Source organism: Canis lupus, chromosome 1, assembly GCF_003254725.2.
Source record: "Canis lupus dingo isolate Sandy chromosome 1, ASM325472v2, whole genome shotgun sequence".
In the NCBI taxonomy this organism is placed as follows: Eukaryota; Metazoa; Chordata; class Mammalia; order Carnivora; family Canidae; genus Canis; species Canis lupus.
In genome coordinates this window covers 103,138,000-103,162,399 of record NC_064243.1, presented here as the reverse complement: position 1 = coordinate 103,162,399, position 24,400 = coordinate 103,138,000, and the positions used below count along the sequence as shown (strand labels likewise).

The following is a 24,400-nucleotide window of genomic DNA, read 5'->3' as shown; positions in this document are numbered from 1 at the left end:
AATTTTGTCATCCATGAATAATCAATACCATTTTATTCTATCCATTCAGTGCTTATCACATTTTCCCCCCTTTATTTAATTGGTTGGTTCTTCTTGTCAGGTTTTCATGTCAATTTCTGTTTTTCTGGCCTGATTAAATGTACTAGGGAAGTGTTCTTTCTTTCTTTATTCTCAAGGGAAGCCTGTGAAAGTTTGGTATGTGTATGTGTGTATGTGTGTTCACATAATCATGTGTGCAGGTGTGTCTGTGTGTCTGCACATGTTCATGTGTTCGTAAGGCCTGTATGTTCATTGTGTGCTCATGTGTTCCTGTGAGTGTATTCACATGTGTTTGTATGTATATGTCAGTGTATGTCCACATGTTCACGGGTGCAAGTATGTCGTGTGTCTGCATGTGTTTGTGTGTTCATATGGGTCTCTGTGTTCACATGTGTGTTCATTTGTGCAAGTATGTCTGTGTGTCCATATGTGTTCACATGCTCATGTGTGTATACGGGTCTTGTGTTCATGTGTTCATGTGTGTTCACATGCATGTGTGTTTGTGTTCACATGTATTCATGTACTTGCATGCATGTTCAGTGTGTGCTCACATGTTCATGCATGAAGATGTGTCTCAGTGTTCACGTATGTTCATATGTTTGTGTGTATATAGATGTGTCTGTTCTTGTGTATGTAAGTGTATCCTTATGTGTTCATGTGTGTTTATGTGTGTTCCTGTGTTCTGCATATGTAGGTGTGCTCATGTGTGTGCATGTGTGTTTGCGTGTCTGTGTGTTTTCACATATTCATGTGTATGTGGCTGTGTCCATGTGTCTGTGTGTGTGTATATTTCATGAGTGCATCAGTATTTGGAGGCATTCACCAGTGGAGTTTTCTAGACTCAGTTCACTTTGTCAGAAAAACTTTAATTACATATTCACCATGTTTTTATACATACAGCAATTCTGATTTTTCATTTATTCCTGTGACCATCATTTTGGTAACGTATATTTCTTTTTATTTATTTATTTTATTAAAATTTTTTTTTATTTTTAATTTTTAATTATTTATTTTTTGGTAACGTATATTTCTGTTTCATCTACATTTTCTAATATTTTGTCATAAAATTGTTCATAATATAACAACCAATAACAAATGAACATAATACATTCTGTTATTGATTTAAAGTCTGTAGGCTGAGATGCCATACTGATAATGGTGATGTAAGCCTTCTTTCTCTATGTTCCTTGGGTGTTGTAGCTAGGATTTATACATGTGATTAATATTTGCAAAAATGAAGGTTTTAGATTTATTGATTCTTCTCTATTTTTGTTTGTCCTCATTAGTAGCTTCTTGTATCACTATAATTTCCCTCCTCTTACCTTCATTTGGAATAATTTGCTATTTTTTCCCCTAAATTCTTGGTATGATAGCTTGGGTCATTGATTTGGTTCTTAATTTTCCCATTTCATAGGTTTGATGTGTAACATTTACATTATCCCTCCGTGTAAACATTGTCTCATTTCCATTTTGGTTTTCTCATTAAATTCCTGGATTATTGAGAAGTCCACTGCTTTAATTTCCATAGTGTAGGGATATTAGCTATCTTTGAGGGCAGAATTGGGTGACTTGCAAAGGGTCCCAGGAGTTACTAGTGGTCTGTGTGAGGAGTCCAGGCTGGCTGGTAGCACCCACTATGGGCAGGTCCTGTGCCTTCCTTGGGTCCGTGGGGTCTGGGTCCTTCCTGGGCTAGTGAATGGCCAGAGCAGCATACACGCTGGGCTCTGCTGGGGGCTCCCCTGACTGGGAGGGAGAGGATGCACTTGTCTTCTGTCTGAGGGTCAAGTGGTTCAGCTGAGCGTAGGTCACATCTGGGGGGGCGTCAGATGCAGCAGCCTGCAGCAGGGGAGAGTGAGAGGGGAGGTTGGTGTTGGGGTGGGGGGAAGCCAGGGTGATCAGAGAAGACAGGGCCCACCTGACTGTCCATCCACCTATCTTCCTCTGCTTGTCTGTCCTCTGAGTCCTGTAATCCTCCTGAAAGGGAGGAAGGAGGAGTGGCCAGGACCTGCCTGGGACTTGATCATTAGTAGCTCACCTGGGCGTACATGTCTCCATGGGGTTCTTCATCCTGTGTGTTCTTCTGCAGACAGACAGTGAGGGGGAGGTTTGTCTCCTTGAATTCACTCCATCACTTCAGTCAATTTGCCACACTGTGGCCAGAGTGATGCTTTCAAACTTTCAGGCAGATTAGGTCACTTTCCTGCTGGACTCTGCAGGGACTTCCTGAGCCTTGAAGCATGTGATGTTTTCTTTCTATGGCTCTGGTTCTATTCCTGACACTGTTTCTTGCCCATTTGCCACCAGCCATATGACCCATGTTCCTGAAAAACCATGTTGTTGCCTCAGGACCTTTGCACTTGCTACTCCCATATCTTGTTTTATATTTCTTAGCCTCACTTTGTGCTTGAGGATGCTGCAGCTTCTTTGCATATTGTCTGACACCCACAAGGAGAGCTCACTGAGTATGGTTCAGTTTTGCTTACTGTTGAGCTTGCAACACTAGGTGGGGCCTGGTAATATTAGACTGCTCGTGCTCCTCTGCTGAGTGAATGAATGAAGGAGGCCTAGAGACTTGTGGGTGATTCACTTCTTCATGCACCCTGTTGAGATCTGGGTATGCATCCCAACAACAAGAAGTCAGACAGTGGATGGGTAGCCAGACATGGGGAGGAGGGCCCAGGAGGTCACAGCGGGATGACCCAGGTGCCCAAGAAGGGAGAAGGTACACGTGGGACAGAGCTGAGACAGGGTGGTGTGAGGACAGAGAAGCATGTGTCAGATTAAGTTTGGCACCAAGAGGACCCTATGGTCCAGATGGGAGTGGGGGTCTCACCCGATGGTCCAGCTCGACCCCTTCCTCAGGCCATGTGTCTTGCACAGCAGCATCTGTGGAGTAGAACGGGGTGTGTGTCTTGGCGGGTTCCCTGAGCTCTCTCAGGGGTGCAGACCCTGACCTGCTCCCAGATGAGGAGGCTGTGACCCAGGGGATCCAGGGGTGAGGTTAGGTGCTAAGATCATGCATGTGGGAATTGAGTCCTCACCCCTTACCCCAAACCTTCCCAGCCCACCCCCAAGGCAGCCCCTTCCTCTCACAGAGGGTTTCCTCCTGGGTGGTAGCAGCTGGGCTGGAGCTGGGGAGGAGACATGGTGTCAGAGGGCATGCAGGGGGTGGGTGGGTGGGAGTCTGGGGGTCTGTGGGCAGGAGTTACCTGTCCTGCAGGCCTCTGTCCTTGGGCTCTGGGTCTGCATCCCCTGCAGGACATTAGGAATCAGCATCCCTCTGGAATGGGAGGTTACAACCTCCTGCCTCCATGTGATACCAGGGAAAGGAGCCCTTCACCCGCATTGCCTGTGTGTTTCTCCATCTCCCAAGATTGAAAAGAGGGGAGCACCTTCTATTGGCACATGGGAGCCAACCTGGGTGTTTTCTGTCTAGACTCTCTGACTTGAGATTCTGTGGAAGTGTCCTACATCGGCCTTTCCCACCTCTCTGGGTTCCCTCTGGCTGCTGCCCTGAGCCCACCCTGGGTCAGCCCACAGAGCACCACCACCCCTGGGGTGCCTCAGCCCCTTCTTACTTGACTTCCTGCATTTGCCCCGACGTTGCTGTCGGACCAGGAAGAGGATGAGGAGGCAGAGCATCAGGATGAAGGCCACCGAGGACCCGATGAGGACGTACAGGTACCAGCTAGGACCTTGGGCAGGAGCTATACCATGAATGAGCCAGTGATTCCATTTTACTGAGCACCTACTGTGTGCCAGGCACCTGCTGGGCTCTGTGCTTGCACCTGTGACTCTGACAATGATCATGCAGCAGGGGATTGCTGTCCCTCCCACCTGCTCCACAGACTGTAAACTGAGGCACAGAGGGGTCAATCACGTGTCCCAGGTCGTCCAGTGTGGAGGTGGCAGGACTGGGACAGGAAGTTGGGATGAAGGTTCCCTGTGCTCTACTCATGCCTCCCCTGTGAGGTCACCACTCCGAGGCTCTGGGCTCCTCATTTGGGGCAGGATCTGTCCCAGCATCTTCATCCTGAGCTGAGGGTCCTTCCAGACCTCAACACCCCCAGCCATCAACTTCCCTCTCCTCCCCTCCTCCTACAATATCACTGTCATTGCTGCAGAGGGACAGACACCTTCCCTAGAATCATGATTTGGGTAACTTCCCCATGAGCCCTCCTCTCCCAGGAGGTCAGAGCCATGGTCAGAACCAAGGACAAATCTAATCTGGGCCATGACTCTCTCTTTTACACTTGGGGAAACTGAGGCCCACACATGGGAGGGGCATGTCCAAGACAGGGAATGTAGAGGGTCATGAAGTGAGGGTGTAAATCAGCCCTGATCCCCATGACCCACCCACCACCTCCTGACAGAGACCCTCACTTACCCTCAGAGACTCCTGGGGTCAGTAGAGGGTCAGGGGAGGGCCTGTGTGCTTCCACTGCACCTGCTGCCCCTCCCCCAGATGGGTCCCCACCCCTCCCTATCCCATGAACACCCAGCCTCCTCCACCAGCCGAGACCCCTGGTGCCCATCGGCCCCCTTTCATCTCTGAGAGACTGGAACCAAAGCCCCTGGACGGACGCCCCTGTAACTCACCAGCTGTTGGGCTGGATATTGTGGGTGGGGGACCATGGTGTCCAGAGGATCCTGTGCAAAAAGACAGGAGCGGGGGCAGGAGCTTCCCTTAGAGACCCTGTCTATGCTCACACCCCTCCTCTTCATTTACCCTGAGGTCCCCAGGTACTCCTCCTCCTCCACGTGGAAAATTCTGGTGACGGGGGCGAGGGAAGGGGCAGGAGTGGGAGGGCAGTGTGAAGGGTGGACTCCCTCAGAGCCCCTCTCTTCCATCCCAGCCCCGTGCTCTTGTGGGCACAGGGCCCTGAGGACAATGTGGCATATGAAGGAGACAGGGTCAGGGGCCCTCACCTGAGACCAGGATCTTCACGGGGACACTTGGGTGTGATAACAGGTAGGGGGAGGTGTTGAATGAGCCATAGCACCTGTAGGTGCCCCTGTGGGCTGAGGTCACAGGACTCATGGAAAATTCCGCCTGGTACAGCCCAGAAGAGTATTTTGATCTAAGACGCAGTGGGGGATTGGCTGCCCCCTCCTTGGACAGAAGGAAAATATCCACAGAGCTCAGTGACTGACACAGCAGGGTCACATTCTCTCCTGGGGCCACAGTGGGTCCTGGCTGCACCTGGAGGGAGGGCGTGTAGGGGAACTGTCCTAGAGAGAGGAAGGGTGGGTGAGGGGCTGTCCAGCCCTAGTTCTGACCTGAATCTCTCTGTGTCCTCTGAGTCTCTCCCATCCTCATCCCGTATTTCTGTCTCTTCCCTCCCTGGAGACCCCACCTCCCAGGTTGGCCACCATCAGCTGGGCTTCCCTCACAGGGACCTGTGTAGAGTCTGGGGCTTTCCCTGCACTGTGGCCCCTCACCTGCGACCAGGATGTCCAGGGGGCCACTGGAGGCTGACCACTGGGAGGAGAGGTTGTGTCCACCGTAGCATGTGTACCGGCCCCTGTGGAAGGGTCCCACTGGGCCCAGGGGGAAGTCTGCCCCAGAGAGCCCAGCCTGGGACTGCCAGCCATGACGATGAAGAAGGTCACGTGCCCCCTCCTTGGACAGAACGAATCTGTCATAGCTGACATCAGAGAGACACTGGAGGGTCAGATTCTGTCCAGAGGTCACAACAGGGCTCTGCTGGATCCGGAGGGAGGGCTTCCCCAACACACCTGGGAAAGACCAGCCGTGGATTGTAGGGGCTGATTACCTCAAACCTCCCTTCTCCTGTCCTAATCCCCAGGTCTTATGTCCCTCACCCTTGGAGTCTCTGACCTGTGACCCCTGTGGTCCCCTGACCCACCCTCACATCTGGGGCTTCCCTGGTAGGTTGGCCCCTGAAACTTGTCTGGTGCCTCAAACCATGGATGGGATGAAAACCAGGCTTTCTCACCTGAGATCAACAGCTCCAAGGGGTCACTGGGGAGTGACCACTCCTGGGGGGTGTTGCTGTAATAACCATAGCATCTGAATGTCCACATGAGGCTGGGGATCACAGGCCCCACAGGGAACAGGGCCCAGAACCCCATACTAGGTGCTTGCTGGGAGTTCCGGGTCCAGAACAGCTGGCGTTGTCCTTCTTTCATCAGGACGAACCTGTGGAATCCTGTCCATGATACACACTGGAGGGTCACATTCCCTCCTGAGGGCACGATAGAGCTGGGCAGGACTGAGAGGCTGGGTTTGCTGTGCATCCCTAGGAGAGGGGAGGGGCTGTGTTACATGGGGCTCAGATCCCCCCACATGATCCCCAGGGATGGGCTGTGAGAGGGCGACATCCTGAGAGCAGACCCTCTTCCTGAGGGCATAGCCTGGGCTGGAGACCTGAGTGGGCTCACACCTGTCACCACCAGCTCCAGGGGGTCACTGGGATTAGACCAGGCAGTGGTGCTTCTATAGTAACAGTGATATTGTCCTGCATATACATCTGTCATGTGTGTGATGGAGAACTTGGCCTTGTCCTTGAACTCCAGTTCAGGCTGTCTGTTCCAGGTCCCTGAGTATCTTTCTTTATACAGGAAGTACTCTTGGGCCTTCAGGCTCCCCTGACACCAGATGGTCACAGGTGCCTCCCAGGGGACCACAGAGCCTGGCTCAGCCCAGATGGTGGGTTTGGGGAGGGTCCCTGGAAGGAAACAGAGGCTGCGTCACAAGACCCTTCCCACCCCCAATATCCAAACCCCCAGAGGGGGACCCTCTCTCAGCCCAGAGCTGCTGATCTCCTTCCTCCCTGCCTGGTGGGTGTTCTCTGTCCCCAGTGAGGAGGTGGGAGTGGGATCCCTGGGGACAGACTCACCTGCCTGCACTTGGGTCCTGGAGCCCACACTCAGCCCTGGAAGAGAGTCCCTGTGAGAGGTTTGCCCCAAATCCTGAACAGAACCCCTCCTCTCCATGAGCCCCCTGAGCCTGGGATCTCTGACAGGCCAGGGCCTGGCTGTGGGGCAGGTCCCTCCCAGAGTAAGGCATTCCCTCCCCTCCTTGGCTCTCACCTAGACAGAGCAGAACCGTGAGGGCGGGGGTCATGGCCGTCTCCTCTCTCTGGCCCAGCTCTAAAGATGGAGGGACCTCGGTGCCTGCAGGACAGATAGACACACAGGGTGTGGCCACTCAGAGCCCAGTCCTCACTGTCACGGGGTTATCACATCATCAGCCCCACAGGAAGGGGAACAGCCAGTCCCCAGAGGCCTAGCCTGGCTCTGGTGTCTTTGAGGCCACTACAGTGGATCCCGAGGCTTCCTGAGATGTCCTGTCCTGGTGAGGAGATCAGGGCATGTCCTTCCCTCCCAGAGCCTCCCCCATGGGGTCTCCTCCATTTTCAGCACATCCCTGGGGTCCTCACCATGGACGGGGTCCTGAGGCCGAGGTGCTGCTGGGGACATGGGTTCCTGCTGTGCTGTGGAGCTCATGTCAGCACAGACAGATGTGTGACATCTCTGCGTAAGTCAGGTGAGGTCACCGAGACAATGAGCCCTGAGGAGAAATACAGGCAAATAAGGAAGGAAATACAACACCTCTCCTGTCCTTCGAGCATGGTATTTCTTTCTCTCACAGCTTCCATGGACTTCTCAATTTTCCTGTGACATCCTCCACATCCCCTTCCTCGGAACACACCTCCAAGTCTATCCAGCTCATTAATACCCCTTGTTCCTGGGGACAGAGCCATCCTTGCATAGGGGGTCCTGTATGTAGGAGTTAGGGGACATTTATTTGGGTTATGGCTCTGATTATGAAGGAAGATGGACCTTCTTTGAAACAATTCTGCATCATCCACTGCCTGCATGACTTTGGGCAGTAATATCCTTGCTCTGAGCCTCAGTTCCCCATCTGTGGGATGTTGTCCTGAACTGCAGCTCCAGTGTGGTTGTGGCAATTTGGTGTCAGGTCCCAGAAGGGATGGGTTGCAGTGAGTTTCCAGATCAGGTAAGAACAGCATGGGCTGGTTCCTGATATGCTGATGGGATCCCATGGCAGACTCTGCAGTCCGGTGGCTGTTTCGTGTGCCCACTGGAGACCTTGTCTGCTTAGAATCCCAGGACTGCCACTTACAGTATGTGTGGAGTATGCAGTCACAGACACATGCAGAGAAGCAGGAAATGAAATTTGCAGATAGAGGTGGAACCCAGCAGGAAATAGGGAACTCAGCTGAGTCCTCATTGGTTTCTGGGACCTTGGAGGAGTTGAAGGGAGGGTGTTTCTACACTTATGGATGCAAAGGGGGATCCCAGGGTCTTTTCAGTGGGGAGGGCTCCAGGAGAAGATTAGGCTGCATCCTCTTGAGAGAGAAGGAGGGCTTTGGGTAGATCCCTGAACCACCAGATGTAGCTTCCTTTCCAGGACTGGAGTCATACTCGCACAAAGAGATAAGAAAAGGTTTCTAAGCACCTTACCATAGAGAGAGACTGGGAGGAAGGCATTTGCAGAACTAAATGTTCTTAGGTTGTTGACTATGTTCACTCTCAGTAAGCAGAATGCCAAAAGTTGTAGTTCAGGTAGAACAGATACTGAGGGGGTGCCTGGGTGGGTAGTCCTTTTAAGCAACTGCCTCTTGTTATTGGCTCCGGTCATGATCTCAGGGGTTGGGATCAAGTCCCACATCAAGCTCTACGACAGACTCTGTGCTAAGCTCAGAGACTGCTTGTCCCTCTGCCTTTACTCCAGCCTATCTCTCTCTGAAAGAAGGAAAGAAAAAAAGAAAGAAGGAAAGAAAGAAGGAAAGAAGGAAAGGAAAGGAAGGAAGAAAGAAAGAAAGAAGAAAGAAAGAAAGAAAGAAAGAAAGAAAGAAAGAAAGAAAGAAAAAGAACAGTAACCCAGGATGGATAAGATGAGGTGCAGGATGAAGGACAAATGGCTAAAACATAAGCATTGGAAGATATCACAGACAGACACACCTGCACGCACATGCATACACTACACACGTGTGCACACACATGTACATAGATACACGGGTGTACACACATAGAGAGGAGCACTCAGAGTCCAGGTGATGCGTGACTAGAGCTTGGACTTACCTGAAGGGAGAAGGTAATGGGCACTTGTTCAGAAATGTAAATACACATATTAAATTTGAGTGCAATTCTCTAAAATGAGAAATGACATGACTTCCAACGTGCTTGGTGTAATTAGGTGAAACAGTATTGTCTCAGCCTTATTGAGCTAAAAAGGACAAATAGTAATGGTATAGATTTCAGGTACATAACGTGGTGTTCTGATATATGTATACGTTGTGTAGTGATTCACCACAATGAAGCTAATTAATATATCCATGACCTCACATGGTGAACATTTGTGTGTGTGTGTGTGTGTGTGTGTGTGTGTGGATGTGTGCGCATGTGTGTCTGTGTGTGTAAGCATGCATCTCTGTGTGGAAGGAACATCTTAGACACATCTTCTGAAAAATATTCCATGCTCATGGATTGGAAGAATTAATATTGTGAAAATGTCAATGCTACCCAGGGCAATTTACACATTTAATGCAATCCCTATCAAAATACCATGGACTTTCTTCAGAGAGTTTGAACAAATCATCTTAAGATTTGTGTGGAATCAGAAAACACCCCAAATAGCCAGGGGAATATTAAAAAAAGAAAACCATAGATGAGGGCATCACAATGCCAGATTTCAGGTTGTACTACAAAGTTGTGGTATTCAAGACAGTGTGGTACTGGCACAAAAATAGACACATAGATCAATGGAACAGAATAGAGAATCCAGAAGTGGACCCTCAACTCTATGGTCAACTAATATTCAACAAAGGAGGAAAGACTATCCACTGGAAAAAGGACAGTCTCTTCAATAAATGGTGCTGGAAAAATTGGACATCCACATGCAGAAAAATGAAACTAGACCACTCTCTTGCACCATACACAAAGATAAACTCAAAACAGATGAAAGATCTAAATGTGAGACAAGATTCCATCAAAATCCTAGAGGAGAACACAGGCAACACCCTTGTTGAACTTGGCCACAGCAACTTCTTGCAACATACATCCATGAAGGCAAAGGAAACAAAAGCAAAAATGAATTATTGGGACTTCATCAAGATAAAAAGCTTCTGCACAGCAAAAGAAACAGTCAACAAAACTAAAAGACAACCTACAGAATGGGAAAAGATATTTGCAAATGACATATCAGATAAAGGGCTAGTATCCAAGATCTATAAAGAACTTATGAAACTCAACAGCAAAGAAACTAACAATTGAATCATGAAATGGGCAAAAGACATGAACAGAAATCTCACAGAGGAAGACATAGACATGGCCAACAAGCACATGAGAAAATACTCTGCATCACTGGCCATCAGGGAAATACAAATCAAAACCACAATGAGATACCACCTCACACCAGTGAGAATGGGGAAAATTAACAAGGCAGGAAACAACAAATGTTGGAGAGGATGTGGAGAAAGGGGAATCCTCTTGCACCATTGGTGGGAATGTGAACTGGTGCAGCCACTCTGGAAAACTGTGTGGAAGTTCCTCAAAAAGTTAAAAATAGATCTGCCCTACGACCCAGCAATTGCACTGCTGGGGATTTACCCCAAAGATACAGACGCAGTGTAACGCCAGGACACCTGCACCCCGATGTTTATAGCAGCAATGTCCACAATAGCCAAACTGTGGAAGGAGCCTTGGTGTCCATCGAAAGATGAATGGATAAAGAAGCTGTGGTCTATGTACACAATGGAATACTCCTCAGCCATTAGAAACGACAAATACCCACCATTTGCTCAACATGAATGGAACTAGAGGGTATTATGCTGAGTGAAGTAAGTCAATCAGAGAAGGACAAACATTACATGGTCTCATCCATTTGGGGAATATAAAAATTAGTGAAAGGGAATAAAGGGGAAAGGAGAGAAAGTGAGTGGGAAATATCAGAAAGGGAAACAGAACATGAGAGATACCTAACTCAGGGAAATGAACAAGGGGTAGTGGAAAGGGAGGTGGGTGGGGGTTGGAGTGACTGGGTGATGGGCACCGAGGGGGGCACTTGATGGGATGAGCACTGGGTGTTATGCTATATGTTGGCAAATTGAACTCTAATAAAAATATACAAATAAAAAAAGACACATCTTCTAAGTGAGTGTGCAGTATACAGTCGGGTCTTGTCTGCTGCAGGCACATCCCTGTGTGTTACATCTCCAGAACTTACTCTTCTGCATGGCTAAGATTTCATATCCTTTGACTCACATCTCCCCATCTCCCCCTTGCCCAGCCCCTGAAACTACTATTTGACTCTGCATCCAGGAGTTTGCCTATTTTAGATTTCACATATCAGTGAGATCGCCCTGCCCTTGTCCTTGCTTGTTTTGCTCATGTCACTAGGCATAACGTCATCCCGGTTCACCCATGTTGTCTCAAATGACAGGACTTCCTTTTTCAAGGTGGAATAATATTCCATTCACATACATACCATATTTTCTTTATCCAGTCATCTGTAGACCGACATTGAGGTTGTTTCCATATGTTGGCTGTTGTGAATAATGCTTCAATGACCCTGGGGGTGCAGAAGTCTCTTTGAGTACTGATTTCATTTACTGTGGACATAGAATCAGACATAGGATCTCTGGAATATGGATCATAGGGTTGCTTTATGTTCCATTGTTTGAGGAGAGTCCATCTGGTCTTCCACAATGGCTGCACCAATTTTCATTCCCACCAGTTGTATACAAAGGGTCCATTTCCTCTCCATTGTTGCCAATGCTTGTTATAACTTGTAATTCCAATAAAAGCCATGCTGGCAGGTGGGAACTGGTGTCTCCCTGTGGTTCTGACTTGCATTTCCTTGATGATGTGTGATGGCTGAGCACCATTTATACATACCAGTCACTTGGATGTCTTCATCTGAGAAATTCCTGTTCAGGTGCTCTGCTCATTTTCATGTGGGTTAGGGTTAGGATTATCACTATTATTGAACTGAGTTGTGTGAGTTCCTTATATATGTGAAAGCTATCCCTTATTGCATGAGTGGTTCGCAAGTATTTTATTCCATTCTGTAAGTTGCCATTTCACCCAGTTGACGATTCCTTGGCCAAGCAGATGTTCAGTTTGATAATCCCACTTGTCTCTTTTTGCCTTTGATGCCTACGTTTCTGGTGTCATATCCAAAAAGTATCATTGCCCACATCGATGTCAAGAAGCATTGACATTGACCGTGTGTTTTCTTTTAGTAGTTTTATGGTTTCAGGCCTTACCTTTACATTTTTAATCCACGTGAGCTGATTTTTGTGATGTGGCTTGTGGACATCCAGTTTTCCCAACACAATTTATCCAAGAGCCTGTCCTTTGTCAGTCATACTCCTGGTCCCTTTGTGTTAGATGAGTTCTCAGAGGTTCTTTAAGCCAATTACTTTGAATTGTCAGGCAGACCCCTGAGTGGCTCAGTAGGTTGAACATTGGACACTTGATCTCAGGGCAGTGAGTTCCAGCCCCCTGTTGGGCTCAGTACTGGGCACAGAGCCTACATTTCAAAAAATTAAAAAAAATCAGAGCAATATGAATTGTAAGGCAGTTCACAGATCTCCACTGTTTTCATGGTCAGCTAATGCAGATGTGATTTTTCCTATGGCAGTGTCGCAGTTCCCTGGTTCTTTGTGTTTTTTGTAGCTTGGCTTTGGTGTCTATACATCAAAAGAAGTGATCACCTCTTCCAATCTTTATAGAATATTTAAGAAAAGGATGGTTGTCACCAGAAAGTTTGAGGTCATACTAGCTGCTATAGTAGATGGAAATGAGACTAAATAAAATTAAATAAGTAGATAATTAAGCACAATAATTGAAGGCAAACTGTGAGTGTTAGCTGGTATTCGAAGTGAGGTATGTGGATTTATCACAGGAAGCTCACACACCCCTCATGAGTTACCATCAGGCTTAAACAGGAGATGGAATGCAAACATTACCTTTGCCTCCACTTTCACAGGAGCTGGGGAGGAAGAGTTTCCAGAAAGCTGATCCAGGAAATCAGGGTCGTGTCCTCGGTCCCAGCATGGTTGTGTGAGTGTGTGTGCATGTACATGTGCATGAGTGTGTGTGTCCCCGGACACTGTCCCAGTCTTGTTGGAGGGAGGCTGAAGGGCAGCTGAGGTTGGACCATCACATCTGCACTGACCGGGAACAGCCTTGGGTTCAGTTGGAAGAGTGTGGAGTTCATCCTAAGGATGGCATGGACCATGGATGGACTCTGGGCAGGGAAGGGACAGATGTTGAGGGGAAGTTGCAGAGATGGGTGTGTGTGTGGTAAAGTGGAGAAGGGGGTGGCCCTGGAGCTCAGAAGCCCAGGAAGCTGGTGGATGCAGTTGCATGGGTCAGCTGTGTCCAGGTGTGCACTCAGACTGGGCTGTAGGGTAGACAGGACAGAGGCGATGGAGGCTGAGTGTTTTCTTCCAGGTGGTTGGCTGTGAGGTGTCAGACAGGGATGGAGGACAGCCTCCCTCTTCCCAAGGCTTGGCTGCCTGGAGATACCAACTGTATAGTCCCCAGAGAAATTATGAAGGTTGATGGGATGGAATGGGCTAGGGTTGTGAGTATTCCTCTGCTCCTACGGGAAGGCAGGATCCTCCTTCTGACCCGCAGATCAGCTCTCTGTTCTCACAAGCAATGCCCTGCCTGACATACTCCCTCCTATGGGTAGGAGGACCTCTGGCTCTACCATCTCAAGACAAACCATCTTGTTCAATCTTCCTCCTCGGAGCAGATGTTGTTGCTGGACATAGCTCTGCACTCAACTGTACAGATGCTCCGGGGTTCAGAGGAGAGAGTTCCTCACCAGAGCTCCCCCTTGATGACAGTGATGCATATTGGAAAGTGGACCAGGAGAGGAAGTAGTCTGCAGATCATCTCCAGTCAGCAATGGTGGTGCCACATTTTGCGTGTAAAGTGTATATATGATGAAGAGTGTTAAGGTCTCTTCCTAATTGTATAGTACCTGATTTCTCCATCATTTAAAAATTAAAAAATATTTATTTAGGGATTCCTGGGTGGCTCAGCTGGTGAAAAGTCTGTCTTTGGCTCAGGTCATGATCCCAGGGTCCTAAGATCCAGCCCCACATCTAGCTTCTTGCTCAGAGGGGAGTCTACTTGTCCCTCTGCCTCTGCTGCAGTTCGTGCCCGTGCTCTCTCCTCCTCTCTCAATGATAAATAATATCTTTAGAAACTTTATTTATTTGTTTATAAATTTTTCAAGAAGGCTCCTTGCCTAAAGGGGCTCAAACCCAGACCCAAGATCAAGAGTCTCATGCCCCACCAACTGAGCCAGCCTCAAAACCCCCTACATGTTCAAGCAGTTTTTGTCTCTTGCGTTATAAACCTATGCTTTAGGTGGGTGCACTTTGAGAAGTCTTATGCTTTCCTGCAGATGAAACCCTTTGGTCATGCACACCACTCTGTTCCTTCGATTATATTGTTTGCTGTGAGATATACCTCTTCTGATATTCATGTGACTGCTCAAGCTCTCCTATGTCCCCCACTGTAGAGTTAGTGTTTTCTTGTCCTGCACTCCATCCTTTGGATGGAGTATTTTCACTCCCCTTCCATTATGGTGGAGCCTATGTTCCTCTCTGATGTCCATCCTGTTCCTTGATTTTATAAGTAAACTAGACGTAGTTGGCTGACAGTTGAGACCCCTGTCAATGAGATGCATCATATGTGTTCTCATCCTGTTTTGTACATCTCCATCACCTGGACAGTATTCCAGAAATAGTCTCCAGGGTAGTTAGAGATTCATGATGCAAAGCCTCGTCACACCCAGAATGTCAATCAAAGACAGTGCATGATTTGTGGAAGCTAACTAAGCAGACAGCTGAATGAGACTCAGATATTTCAGCAGGTTCCTGATGCATGAGCAACATAAGCTTACTATTTCATGCCCCAATTTTGTGAATACCTAACTGATAGAGCAAGGACAAGATTCAGATTGGAATAAATCTGGACTGGTTACTCACGCTCACCAGGATGAACTCTGAATGCCTGACTCAGAAGGGAGGACCATCTCATGAGAAATAATTGGAGATCCTTGGAGGATTTTCCAAGGCCGTGGCAGAAAGTCAGCAATGACCATGAGGACATACTCTCTGGGGACAGTGCAGTGTATGTTGTGTGGATCTGCTCTGCTATATAGATCTTAGGCTATTTTGTAGGTTAGGGTTTATGTTAGTGTTTTCAGACAAGAGCCCCTGAGTGAACACCCCAGTTTGTTTTTAAGTGATATGGAGATAACATACTCTGCTCATCGTTGTGTAATTTGAACAGTGCTGGTCCCAGGGTAGAAAGGAGAAGTCCCTCTCTACATAGGATCCACATCTAGAATGAGAATACATGTCTGGTGAGGAGAGTTTTCTTAAGGATGATAACCAACCCCAGAGGTTTTAACTTTCTGCTTCTGTGCTGCTGAAACTGGCCCTCCTATTTGGATCAGGCAGTCTCAAAGGAGTGTTGCCAGAATGGAAATACAGGCAAATCCTCACTGGAAAAGAGTGGGGAGGCCAGAAGGGGGAGCTCCCACACTGCACCCTCCAGGACAAGAATGGCCAGTCACAGACCCCACAGAAGAATCATCCACAGCACAGAAGCCTCTGTTACAGGCCCCAACAGAGAATGCCCCAAGAGCTCAACAGCAGGTGGAAGGAGCATTTGCACTCCACTGGGGAATTCCTTTCAATATTCCTGTTCTGGAGCAGCCTGGGTGGCTCAGTGGTTAAGTGTCGCTTTTGGCCCAGGGCATGATCCTGGAGACCCGGGATTGAGTCCCATGTCGGGCTCCCTGCATGAAGCCTGCTTCTCCCTCTGCCTGTGTCTCTGCCTCACTCTCTATCTCTGTTTCTCATGAATGAATAAATAAAATCTTAAAAAAATTCCTATCCTGTAGGTGGTCTGCTCCATGGATTCCTCTGTAGATAGCTTCTGACATCATTCTAGTTCCTCATCCACAATGATTCAAATACCAATGTTGACTTGTAGTTTTTTCTTATGTATGTAGTCACTGATTTACCTTTTAAAGGATTGTCCTCTTGCAAAATATATGAAAGGGAAGGAGAGTTGGCTGTAAGTTGTGCACACCTGTGTCTTAGCCTACTCCCCCCACCAATAGAGAACGCAAGGACCCAAGCACAGGGTTGCCTCCCAGGTCAGCCAACACTGCAGTGCCCAGGGCAGCACACATGCATTTAATGTCTCACGGTGTGGCCTGAGTTCAACCCCACTGTGGTTCTGAGCACAAAGCAGGAAAGCAGAGAAATGTGGTAAGAAAATATGACTCTTCTCCTGGCCCCTGATGGCGGGTCTTCTTCCTACCTAAGAGCCCCCTTTATGGAGTTCTCTTTTATTCTTGCAACAGTGCCCACTCATCTAGTTGTGAGTGGACCTCAATGCCAACGTGTGACGTATTTGCTATGGTGGTTCAAGAGCAACTTCTGTGGCTACCTCAGGTCAGGGAAGACCCAGGCTTGCTCCATTCTACTGGAGTCCCATCTCACTGAAGTGTATGGGGGATAGACATAGGTTATAGGCAGATGTGTGTTCTTTTCAGGAAGAACTGTCCTTAGGAGTCACCAAAGGAGAGTCCCTGAGAGTATTGTCTGTGTTCCAGATAGTGGTTTCCACCTTGGTCAAAATCTTGCAACATTGCCTTATACCACCAACTGGATTACCTGGGATTTTTCCCTTCTTTGCCTTACAGAGTCAAACTTAATTCTGCCTCCTTAAATAATAAACACCTGTTCTTAAACTCTGTATGGACCCGAATAACCTTACACACATGTTTCTTCAGATTCCTTTACATTTATTCAATGTCATGATTGAAAATTGATCTGTATTACCTTTTGTAGTTCCAATTTGTGGATTTTTACTGCCATACCATATCCACCGCATACATATGCTACAGATATTTATTCTTTGTGGTTGTGATTTCTGTGGTTTGTTTCTAAAATGACCAGCATCCCTGTCAGTATTCTCACTAGTATATTATTGTTCATAGACACACATTGCGATATGGAATTCATAGCTGTGGGCCCCAGCTGCCTGTCTCTCCCTTTTAGCTGATGATTGTTTTCTACTCCTCAGATTGGCTGAAGCCATTTCTAGGACTCCCAGAAATGTAATGGGGCTCTGACTACACAATAAGAGCATCTGCAGCTGCTTTTTGTCATTAATTTTCTCTTTTGTCTGCACAGTGGATGTACCAGGATTGAGCATCACAGATTTCCTGACACTGGCATAACACTGAGGTAGAAGTGACCACAACCTTGAAAATAGAAGGACATAAATATACATTGGTGGGTGTTATCAGCAGGTGTACTGTAGTTGGTTCTTATTCTCTTGGGGAGACCACCCCAATCATCACCTCCTAACTCTGGATTCAGTGAATTCACACAGCCATCTAAAGTGGGCTATGAAGGGGTAGTTTCACGAAAAATCAGGAATTACAACAGGATTTTTGAACAAGTGGTAATTTCTTGGAGCCTGTTTACAAACTCAGCATCTGGCTCTCACTTCAAACACCAGTGTGTTCATTCCCAGTGATGATATTTCTGGAGAATTGATATGATTTATCATGTGATGAACCAGGAATGTCTTGAGAGGTCCAGATAGTGTTTTACAGAATGGTTTTCGATATATCTGTTCCAAATGGGACTTGGGAGGAGGGGCAAGATGGCGGAAGAGTAGGGTCCCCGAGTCACCTGTCCCCATCAAATTACCTAGATAACCTTCAAATCATCCTGAAAATCTACGAATTCGGCCTGAGATTTAAAGAGAGAACAGCTGGAATGCTACAGTGAGAAGAGTTCACGATTCTATCAAGGTAGGAAGACGGGGAAAAAAGAAATAAAGAAACAAAAGGCATCCAAGGGGGAGGGGCCCCGCGAGGAGCCAGGCTAAGGCCGGGGCGAGTGTCCCCAGGACAGGAGAGCCCCGTCCCGGAGGAGCAGGAGCTGCACCGACCTTCCGGGGGGAAAGGGGCTCGCGGGGAGTTGGAGCAGGACCCCAGGAGGGCGGGGATGCCCTCAGGCTCCCTGGGACATGAACAGACGCCTGCACCCCAGAGAGAGTGCGCCGAGCTCCTTAAAGGGCTGCAGCGCACACGGCGGGACCCGGAGCAGCTCGGAGGGGCTGGGGCGGCGGCTCCGTGGAGGGGGCTGCGCGGCCGGGAGCGCGAATCCAGCAGTGCAGGCCCCGGGAGCACAGGGCGCCGGGGACACAGCCCAGGATCCGGCCTCCCCCTGGGACAGGCAGAGGCCAGGAGGGCCCAGGACAGCAAGGACGCTCCTGCCCCGAGCTGAGCAGATCAGCGGCCCCGCCCCCGGAGGCTCCAGGCCTTGCAGACGGAGAGCTCTGTAGTTACTGCAGGAGCTGAATCCAGGGCTCCAGAGCTGGCCGCCGCCACTGTGGTTGTTCTTCCTGGGGCCTCACGGGGTAAACAACCCCCACTGAGCTCTGCACCAGGCAGGGGGCAGAGAAGCTCCCCCAAGTGCAAATGGGACTTGGTGTTCTACTATTTATTTAGTTATTTAAAACAGAATCTGTGTTCTGAGCGGAAGAGCGCACACACCAGGGAATGCAGTAAATAAAATAGAGAAAGTTATATTTCATGAAAGTGGAACAGAGCATGAAGTGGACCCAGAGATATCCTGGAGGATGTAGTCTCATGTCATAGGTTGAGGAAAGATGGAAGCCAATCCAGAAAAAGTCAAGGAAATGCCAGGAAGGAGAAATGCTGGGGAGTGAAATGACTACAGTTTATTTGCATATGAGGCACTACAGCACCAATCCAGACTTTTTCTGCACCCAAACCATGTTTATACACAGAATATTCTCAGCAGACTGTTTCTCTAGCTTATGCCCAGATTTTCTTCCAGAACCTCTTGATATCCTCAATGTCATTTCCAATGTTCTACCTCACTGAACAGTCGGTCTTGTCTCACTTACAGTTATGTCCTGGCTGCACCTTGGGGTCTTCTCTGACTATGCTGAGCTTGAAAGAGCAGCACCCCAAAAACCATCAGGATCAAGGCGGACATGCCGAACCGGATGAGATTCTGCACCGTATAATCTTGGCTGTTTGAGGCTAGAGGTTGTGGACAAGGAAGTTGTGGTGGTTAGGGAAGACTGCAAGTACCCTGGGATCCCTGCATGTCCATCCTCTTGCATTTATTGCACCATGTGACCCTGTGAGCCCATTGCCCCACACAGAAATCCTCATCACTCATCCATTTGTGAGTCTGACTTGTGATGTGAAGATCTGACAGTATCAGCTAGTCCTGAGAGTCAGAAATAGAGCTTGTGGTTGAGGAGACAGGAAGGCTTAAGAGTCCCTTCTCTCATGTCCAGGGAGTCCCTGAAACTAGCTAGTGCCATCTCAATCCCTTTAGTCAGTAACTCCAGCTTCTCACCATCCATCTAATTAGGAGGGGAAAAGAATCATCAGAGGCTACATTTCGTCCTTAGAATGAGGATCCTGGAGGATGGAGGGGTTGGGTCTATCTTTCCATTCCTGCACATCACCCAACCAACTCCTTCTGGTCCCTGGCTTGTGATTATATATTTCCACTTCACTTTCCATCTTCAACTAACTATTACATTCAGAAGAGGTAAAAGGTACCAAGAGAGAGGAATTTCCTGAAACTTCTTCCAGAGAAGTCAGGGACATCAAATTTCAGGTCTGAATTAGTCTTTTAACTCCGGGATAATTCAGAATTTAACGGGGAGAACAAAGTCTCAGATCTGAAGAGAATTTTTTCAATGTCTTAATCAAGAATGGATGATCAACTTAGCTGCAGGTATGACTTACAGAGATTCTCCAGCCTCCTGACCTGGAAATGGGAGGCACCCTTTCCTCTGGCTCTACATATCCAGGACCTATTTCCACAGGTGCCATTGTAGTCTTCCTTTCTAGATATCAGCACCAAGGACAGAGACAGAGGCCACACCTCTGTGCACCTTGATTTGGCTCCTTCATGCTTTTTCTTTTTATAAAAAAACTCATTTTATTTTATTTAAGATTTTATTCATCCATTCATGAGAGACACACACACACACAGAGGCAGAGGGAGAAGTAGTCTCCATGCAGGGAGCCTTATGTGGGACTCAATCCCTGGTCTCCAGGATCAGACCCTGGGCTGAAGGCGGCGCTAAACTGCTGAGCCACCTGGGCTGCCCTGCTTCGTGCTTTTCCTCTCCCACTGACTACCAGTGGATCCCCCATGAGCTCAGTGCTGCTGCAGATGTGATGCCCCACCCTTCAAGCGCCCTCTCCTGGCCCCAGGTCCTGTGGAACCACTGCACTATATGTTCTCATTCATTTGGGGAATATAAATAATAGTGAAAGGGAAAATAAGGGAAGGGAGAAGAAATGTGTGGGAAATATCAGAAAGGGAGACAGAACGTAAAGACTGCTAACTCTGGGAAACGAACTAGGGGTGGTAGAAGGGGAGGAGGGCGGGGGGTGGGAGTGAATGGGTGACGGGCACTGGGTGTTATTCTGTATTTTAGTAAATTGAACACCAATAAAAAAATAAATAAATAAAGTGCAGAGAATCAGCAAAGTTCAGCCTAGGCCTGGGAAGGCTGTGTTTCCTGCAGGCTAAGAAGACTCTAACCCAGCAGACATGAAGATTGTCCATGGGGTGAAGGCCTGCAGTCTCCAAATGCTGCTTAGAACAAGAAGCAGGCTGTGGGGCTGTGGTGGCTCTCTCTGTTCTCCTCACCCCACCGTACCTCCTCACAGTTCCTTTATAGTCTTCACCTCCTCCCCACTCGCCTGGTTCTGCCTCTTTTCCTCTGGTGTAGGTAAGACATGAACATGGCATGGACTCTGTTTTTTTTATTCCTGATAAGAGGGATCATCCAATGGTTGGGCTCCTTAATTCCCTCTTCCATCCCAGCCCAGATCTCTGCAAGGACAGGCCAATGACCCGAGCATCTTGGCCATCAAAGGACAAATGAGTGGACCTCTCACCTGAGACAAGGAGCTCCAGGGAGTCACTGGGACTTGACAACAGGTAGGGGGAGGAGTTGTGTGAGCTGTAGCACCTGTAGGTCCCCTGGTGGTCTGAGGTCACAGGATTCAGGGTGAAGTTGACCTCATACGGTATAGCTGTATCCTGCAGATGAAGGTGCTGGGGAGGAGCAAGGGACCCCTCCTTGGACAGGTGGAAGGTATTGAACCAGATCTCAGAGCGACACCGCAGGGTCACATTCTCTCCCCAGGATACTGAAGGCCCAGGCTGGGCTGAGAGGGATGGTTTTGGGTATATTCCTGGGGAAAAGGAAGGTCGTGATGTGTAGAGGCCTGCCTCTCCACATACGCCCTTGACCCAGCTGGGGGACCACCTTCGTCTCTCCAGAGACTCTGTGTGGGACCCCCTCTCAGCTCCTCTTGTCTCTCTGAGTGGATGTCCTTCATCCCCATGACCCTCACCGGCCATTTTTCAGCCCCTGTCCCTAGAACATGGCCCCATCTCAGCCTGTGCTCCTGACCCTCTCCCCGGACCCCATCACCCAGGGGTGACAGTGGCCCCTGAGCCTTCAGCAGACAGGACATGGGGCAGGGGGCTCCTCACCTGTGATCAAGATGTCCAGAGGGGCACTGGGTGCTGACCACGTGGAGGAGAGGTTGTGTCCACTGTAGCACCTGTACCGGCCCCCGTGGGTGCGGCTCACAGGGTCCAGGGGGAAGTCGGGGCTGGGTTGACCATCCAGATGCTGGGCAGGTCTGAGCTCCTCATCCTTGGTCAGAGCGAATCTATCAAAGCCAGCTTCTGAGCGACACTGCAGGGTCAGGTTGTCTCCAGAATGAATCAATGAGCCTGGCTGAGCTGAGAGGGAGGGCTCCCTGTAGGCACCTGCATGGAAGGGCACAGTGACACTGAGGGGACCCAGACCCACATTGGGCCCAAGGCCTACATGAAGCTATCGTGGGTCCCTCCCAAAGCCTCCAACCTGTAGTTCTGGCCCTAGGAGGCCAGTGTCACCCACCCTGCATCACTCCCAGGGCTCCATTGGGCATATGGCTTAGGTCAGTCATATGGGCCCAGGAGAAAGATGGGGTGCAGTATGGACTGCCTCACCTGTGACCTGAAGGTGCAGGGGGTCACTGGGGTGTGACCATGAATACGGGTACGACTGTTGAGAAATGTAGCATCTGTAGGTGCCCCCATGGGAGGTGTTCACAGGGCCCACAGGGAAGAGTGCCCGGTACCTCTCACGAAGGATCGTCAAATCCAGGTGTTGGGGCACATCAGCTCCCTGCTCCTTCAGCAGATGGAATGAGTACCATGGGTAACGTGAACTACAGGAGAGGGACATGTTCACTCCTGAGGCCACCACAGGGCCTGGGTTAGCTGAGAGGGTGGGTGCCCCAAGTACTCCTGAGAGAGAAGGAGGGAGCTATGTTACAGCGGGCAGTCAACCCATGTACTCCATGTACTCTGTGCTGTGAGCAAGGGGTCCCCTGAGACCACATTCCATTCTCTTCAGCCTGGAGGAGGGGCCCCAGAGGTCGGGTCAGCACCTGCCCTTACCTGTCACCACCAGGGTCAGGAGGTCACTCCGCTGTGACCAGCTCTTCCTGCTCTGATATGCACACTGGTATCGCCCTGCCTCATGTGTGCTCATGGATTCAATGAAGTAACTGGCTTTGGTTTTGGAATCCTGGGAGATCTCCATGTAAAAATACCCAGAGACCCTCTCTTTAAACAGATAGTAAGCATCAGCCTGCAGAGACGTCTGACACCAGAGGGTCACAGAGCTCCCCTTGGTGGCCATGAGGCCTGGGTCAGCCCAGATAGAGGGCTTGGGGAGGGTCCCTGGAAAGGAATCAGATGCATAGTTGCAAGGGTGCCATTCACGCCTTATTTTCCCCCCTGCTACCCCAAGGCCCCTCCCACACTGGTCATCATCATCCCTGACGCTCTGCCCCTAGCTGTCCTGGGGTTATGGGTAGAAGCAGGATATCTGGGGAGGACTCACCTGCCTGTGCCTGGTCCCATGGTCCCCAACACAGCCCTGGAAGAGAGTGCCTGTGAATGGGTCCCTCCACCCACACGTAGTTGCTCCAGGCCTGGGTGGGTCCCCGGGCACTGGGGTCACATTTGGAGCTCAGGACACTCCTCCCCCAGAAGTTCTGCCCCCCTAGCAGATCTTCCCTGACCTGGGGTCTCTCAGGAACCAGGACCTAGGGCAGGGAGAAAACAACCCCATCCCTTCTCTCTTCCAGAGATCTTACCCAGGCAAAGAAGGGCAGTGAAGTTCAGGGTTCTGGCGCTGCCTTCCATGGTCCCCAGAGGTGCAGACAGCTTATAAGATCCCCAGAGCCTGCAGGATGGACAGATGCGTGGGGTGTGACATGGCCCAGGCCCTTTTTCAGTCACAGGGCCCTCGTGACCAGCCTCACAGGAAGGGGAACAGCCCACTTAGGGTCTTGCTCTTCTCTCCCTGAAGGGTGGCCCAACAGCAGCAGGCCTTGGAGCCTTGCAGACCAGATGTGAGTTTCCCCGGATCCCACTCCCTCTGCCTCTTCCTCATGGAGCCCACGTCCAGAAGTGGCCATCGTACCAGGTCTCCAGGCTGGGGCAGTAGAGCAGAGTCTGGGAGTCAGTCCAATGTCAGTTTCAGTTCTGCCCCTGCCTATCACAGAATCTGCCTGCCCCGGGTGAAACACTTCCTTTTCCTGAGTTTCTGTAAATGCAAATTTTCTTCCTTCCTTCCATGAGGCTGGTGATCAAGCAGTGTTTAGCGAGCAGTGACCACATCTAGTCATGACCCCACGCACTGGAGATTCATTGTTGAGGTGACAGACTCTTTCCCTGAACTCCTGGGGGCTGTGATTAGTGACAACAGACAATACAAATGATTGACAATGGGAAATTGGCCATTGGTTTGGTAAGCTGTAGAGAAGGAGAGAAAGCAAAGACAGAGTGTCTCAGACACAGGTAGACATCTAGCAAGCTTAGTCACAGGATTGTGGGGACCCTCTGGGGTGAAGAGTCCAAGACAAGATGGGGCGAGCATAAGAGTGTTGAGGGGTAGTGTCTTTGGGCTGGCTGGTGAACTCTCCCAGAACTGTGTCCTCAGGGAGAGGGGGACATGCTGGTGTTCCTGGATTTTACCTTCAGGAAGCAGGAAAATTGTCAGGAAGGTCATATGTGAGCAGATTACTGCATTGAGGAGCTGACCACTGTGGAGCACAGGTTCTGTAGGAGGAAGGTGTGTACACTCTGCAGTGATCAATCTCTTATTTCCAAATGAAATCTTAACGCTCTGACTTTAATCTGATGAGTATGTGATGAGGTGGTTGGGCCCTAAG

General features: G+C 49.4%; 2 protein-coding genes across 20 annotated transcripts; both read right to left on the bottom strand.

The window, feature by feature from the left end:
• Nucleotides 1-884: 884 nt before the first annotated feature.
• Nucleotides 885-7,585, bottom strand: LOC112645017 (leukocyte immunoglobulin-like receptor subfamily A member 6). Of its 19 annotated transcripts, none has more exons than XM_025423976.3 (14): nucleotides 7,446-7,582; nucleotides 7,096-7,179; nucleotides 6,903-6,938; nucleotides 6,447-6,731; nucleotides 6,000-6,302; nucleotides 5,482-5,778; nucleotides 4,969-5,271; nucleotides 4,639-4,689; nucleotides 3,618-3,746; nucleotides 3,249-3,291; nucleotides 3,133-3,170; nucleotides 2,873-2,925; nucleotides 2,075-2,119; nucleotides 885-1,875 (listed from the first exon to the last, which is right to left on the bottom strand). In XM_025423976.3, the coding sequence occupies exons 1-14, from the start codon at nucleotides 7,510-7,512 to the stop codon at nucleotides 1,729-1,731; spliced, it is 1,881 nt and encodes a 626-aa protein (XP_025279761.2). In that variant the 5' UTR covers nucleotides 7,513-7,582; the 3' UTR covers nucleotides 885-1,728. The 19 variants fall into 19 exon arrangements, 15 of the variants coding, with proteins under 15 accessions (XP_025279761.2, XP_048960659.1, XP_025279762.2 ...); XM_049104800.1 differs by having other exon boundaries at nucleotides 1,697-1,875; nucleotides 3,618-3,645; nucleotides 5,043-5,271; nucleotides 7,446-7,583; XR_007407644.1 differs by having other exon boundaries at nucleotides 1,771-1,875; nucleotides 2,075-2,360; nucleotides 7,446-7,583.
• An 11,227-nt stretch (nucleotides 7,586-18,812) lies between these two features.
• LOC125752103 (leukocyte immunoglobulin-like receptor subfamily A member 6) lies at nucleotides 18,813-23,780 on the bottom strand. The gene is made up of 8 exons (XM_049105769.1): nucleotides 23,650-23,780; nucleotides 23,321-23,409; nucleotides 23,065-23,100; nucleotides 22,617-22,901; nucleotides 22,164-22,463; nucleotides 21,657-21,938; nucleotides 21,053-21,352; nucleotides 18,813-19,162 (listed from the first exon to the last, which is right to left on the bottom strand). The coding sequence occupies exons 2-8, from the start codon at nucleotides 23,367-23,369 to the stop codon at nucleotides 19,026-19,028; spliced, it is 1,389 nt and encodes a 462-aa protein (XP_048961726.1). The 5' UTR covers nucleotides 23,370-23,409; nucleotides 23,650-23,780; the 3' UTR covers nucleotides 18,813-19,025.
• Nucleotides 23,781-24,400: the final 620 nt, after the last annotated feature.

What these genes read in the sequence shown, in the direction of transcription:
- LOC112645017 (XM_025423976.3), bottom strand. Translation starts at nt 7,512, where the DNA reads ATGAGCTCCACAGCACAGCAGGAACCCATGTCCCCAGCAGCACCTCGG. An exon ending in GCCTCAGGACCCCGTCCATG is followed by an intron (nt 7,180 to 7,445) that starts GTGAGGACCCCA and finishes TCTGTCCTGCAG; the next exon opens with GCACCGAGGTCCCTCCATCT. An exon ending in GGGCAAATGCAGGAAGTCAA is followed by an intron (nt 3,292 to 3,617) that starts GTAAGAAGGGGC and finishes AATGTCCTGCAG; the next exon opens with GGGATGCAGACCCAGAGCCC.
- LOC125752103 (XM_049105769.1), bottom strand. Translation starts at nt 23,369, where the DNA reads ATGGAAGGCAGCGCCAGAACCCTGAACTTCACTGCCCTTCTTTGCCTG. An exon ending in CCTGACCCTGGTGGTGACAG is followed by an intron (nt 22,464 to 22,616) that starts GTAAGGGCAGGT and finishes CTTCTCTCTCAG; the next exon opens with GAGTACTTGGGGCACCCACC. An exon ending in CCTGGAGCTCCTTGTCTCAG is followed by an intron (nt 19,163 to 21,052) that starts GTGAGAGGTCCA and finishes CACAACCTCTAG; the next exon opens with CCTCAAACAGCCAAGATTAT.